The sequence below is a fragment of the Hordeum vulgare genome, chromosome 5H (assembly GCF_904849725.1).
Source record: "Hordeum vulgare subsp. vulgare chromosome 5H, MorexV3_pseudomolecules_assembly, whole genome shotgun sequence".
NCBI lineage: Eukaryota > Viridiplantae > Streptophyta > Magnoliopsida > Poales > Poaceae > Hordeum > Hordeum vulgare.
The window spans coordinates 328,303,002-328,305,278 of record NC_058522.1 but is presented as its reverse complement, the minus strand read 5'-3'; the positions used below and the strand labels follow the sequence as shown (position 1 = coordinate 328,305,278).

The 2,277-nt window shown below is 57.4% G+C and overlaps 1 protein-coding gene across 1 annotated transcript; it reads right to left on the bottom strand.

Moving 5' to 3' along the window:
• Positions 1-272: 272 nt before the first annotated feature.
• Positions 273-1,952, bottom strand: LOC123396666. Its single transcript, XM_045091536.1, has one exon. It carries the CDS (start codon positions 1,950-1,952, stop codon positions 441-443), a length of 1,512 nt encoding a protein of 503 aa, XP_044947471.1. The 3' UTR covers positions 273-440.
• Positions 1,953-2,277: the final 325 nt, after the last annotated feature.

Below are 2,277 nucleotides of genomic sequence, written 5' to 3'. Positions count from 1 at the left end.
ACGAGGTCTGTGAAAAATAAGACAAATTTGTGGCATTTGAACACATGGTACTATTCATCTCAAAAGTTCATGGATTTTTTATTTTTGCATAGATCGCATCTTAAGGTATTTCATCCTAATTTTTTTGCAAACATATACATTTCATCCTTGTGTAGTTGCATATTTTTTTTCAGATTTCTTGGAAACAGAAAATTTGAATTTTGAATTTTTCAAAAAGAAATGGTGTCATAGAGCCCGAGCTCCAAAAGTCATTTTCGCATAGTATAACTATATATACTTTATTGTCCAAGTTTATACTAAGTTTAACGAATTGAACAACCTAACTGACAAGTCACACATTTCCAGCTGACTTTAAATATAGGGATCTCGCTTGGCTCGGCTCAAATTCTAGCCCTAGATGTCTTGAAACCACCGTGGTCTAATAATAAGCATTTTCTTGATCAGACAGACGTGCAGATAGACGTACTTCCTTTGTCTCTAGTCTCTACCCTCATGGGCACCGGTGGTGCATGGAGACGTTCGCCGGTCTTCTCGGCCTCCATCAATGCCGCGAGGCTCCCTTCCCTCTCAAGAGGCACCATTGCCAGCCTCCTTTCTTCCTCCTCGCCACCTTCTCCCTTCACGTATAAACCGTCGTCCTCCACGTCGTAGAAGTTGCCCGTCCTCACCTCCTGCGCCAGCGCGCACGGTGCGCAGAAGAGCCACTTGACGTAGTCCGCCGCCGCCGCCGCCGTTGTACGCCCTCCACCGCACACGGGAGTGCAGAATCGGTCGTCAGCCGGCAGCCCGAACCTCTTCCTCATCCTCGCTCGCCAAAACCCCCCGTACGTGAGACCGAGCACGGAGAGCAGTGCGCCCGCGGCGCCGACGAGGTACCCGAGCGTGGCGTCACCGATGCTGAGCGCGGCGACCGCGAAGACCAGCAGCGGCGCGGCGCAGAGGAGCGCGAAGGTGAAGGCGTGCAAGTACATGTTGCCGAGCCCCAGGCGCTCCATGTTCCACCCGAACACGCAGAAGGTGCACGACAGCGACACCGCCGCCACCGTGGGATCGTCGGCGAGGTCGAACAGCCCGCCGGCCCACTCCGGCTTGCTGACCACAACTCTGCGGCTGCCTGTGCGATCATATCGAGCCACAGCGCTCTCCTTCACCGTCGCAGATTCCTCGTCGCCGGAGTCCGGGAGGGCGATCTTCTGGCCGAGCGGGCCGTAGACCATGTACAGGCCGGCGACGATGGGGGTGCCGAAGCCGAGCGCCATCAAGAGGTTAATAGCCCAGCTGGGGCGCCTGTCGTTCGGGAAGAGCCAGAAGAGCGCGCAATAGGCGTACTGCGCGAAGCAGGTGGCATGGAGGAGCAGCACGACGACCGCCACGTGGAGGCGCTCGCGCCTAATGCCACCGGCACAGTTCTTGCAGTAGACGGCCCGGAGCTCAGCGACGTCGGCGGGGGCGCGCCACCGGAGTAGGAGCGCGAGATGGTGGCAGAGCCGCGGGTGCTGGTAGACGCACATGATGGTGAAGAGCGCGTTGAGCATCTGGTTGGCCACCTCAGTCCATCGCCGCCGGCGCGACGCGTCTGGCACGTCGGAGTCGAGCGCCCCCACCATGAGCAGGAACACGAAGGCCATCCCCGCGGCGACGAAGCTGAACCAGACGAGCAGCGCGGCGTTCATGGGATGCCTAGCCCACGCCACCCCTCTGTCCCGCACCCCGCGCCAGTCGACGGCGCGCGCGAACCCCGGCGAGCGGAGGAAGTTGCTGTACGCCGCACGCGTTCGGACGCTGGCGACGCGAGCGAGGACGGCGCCCTTGGAGGGCGCAGCCCTGAGGAAGTCGAGCAGCCTCTCCTTCTTCGGACCCTCGCCGGGGCGGGGGTTCGGTAGCTCAGCGACAGTGATGCCGTCGCCGACATGGGCTTCCTTGGCCTTGGGTGACCTCTCCTGCGACTCCATGGCTGCTCTCAGCTACGTACGTTGCATTAAGTGCTTGGATGCTTATATACACAAATACACGTGTGAGGTGAGTTTCGTCAAATCTACTACGTAGGTGACTGCTGAATTCGTGCTCTCGTTTTCTGAACTCCACGAGAGACTGAATCAACGGGTGCAGACAAATTTCAGATACACTTCGTCAGGATGGACCGAGCCCACGCAAACACAGTTAGAGTTCAGTTGTGGCGTACGGTGACAAGAAATATGTGCGTTTACTTTGAGCACGCCACATAGGACTTGCAAATTACCCCTACTTTGCTCGGGAAATCATGGACGCCTTTGGTAG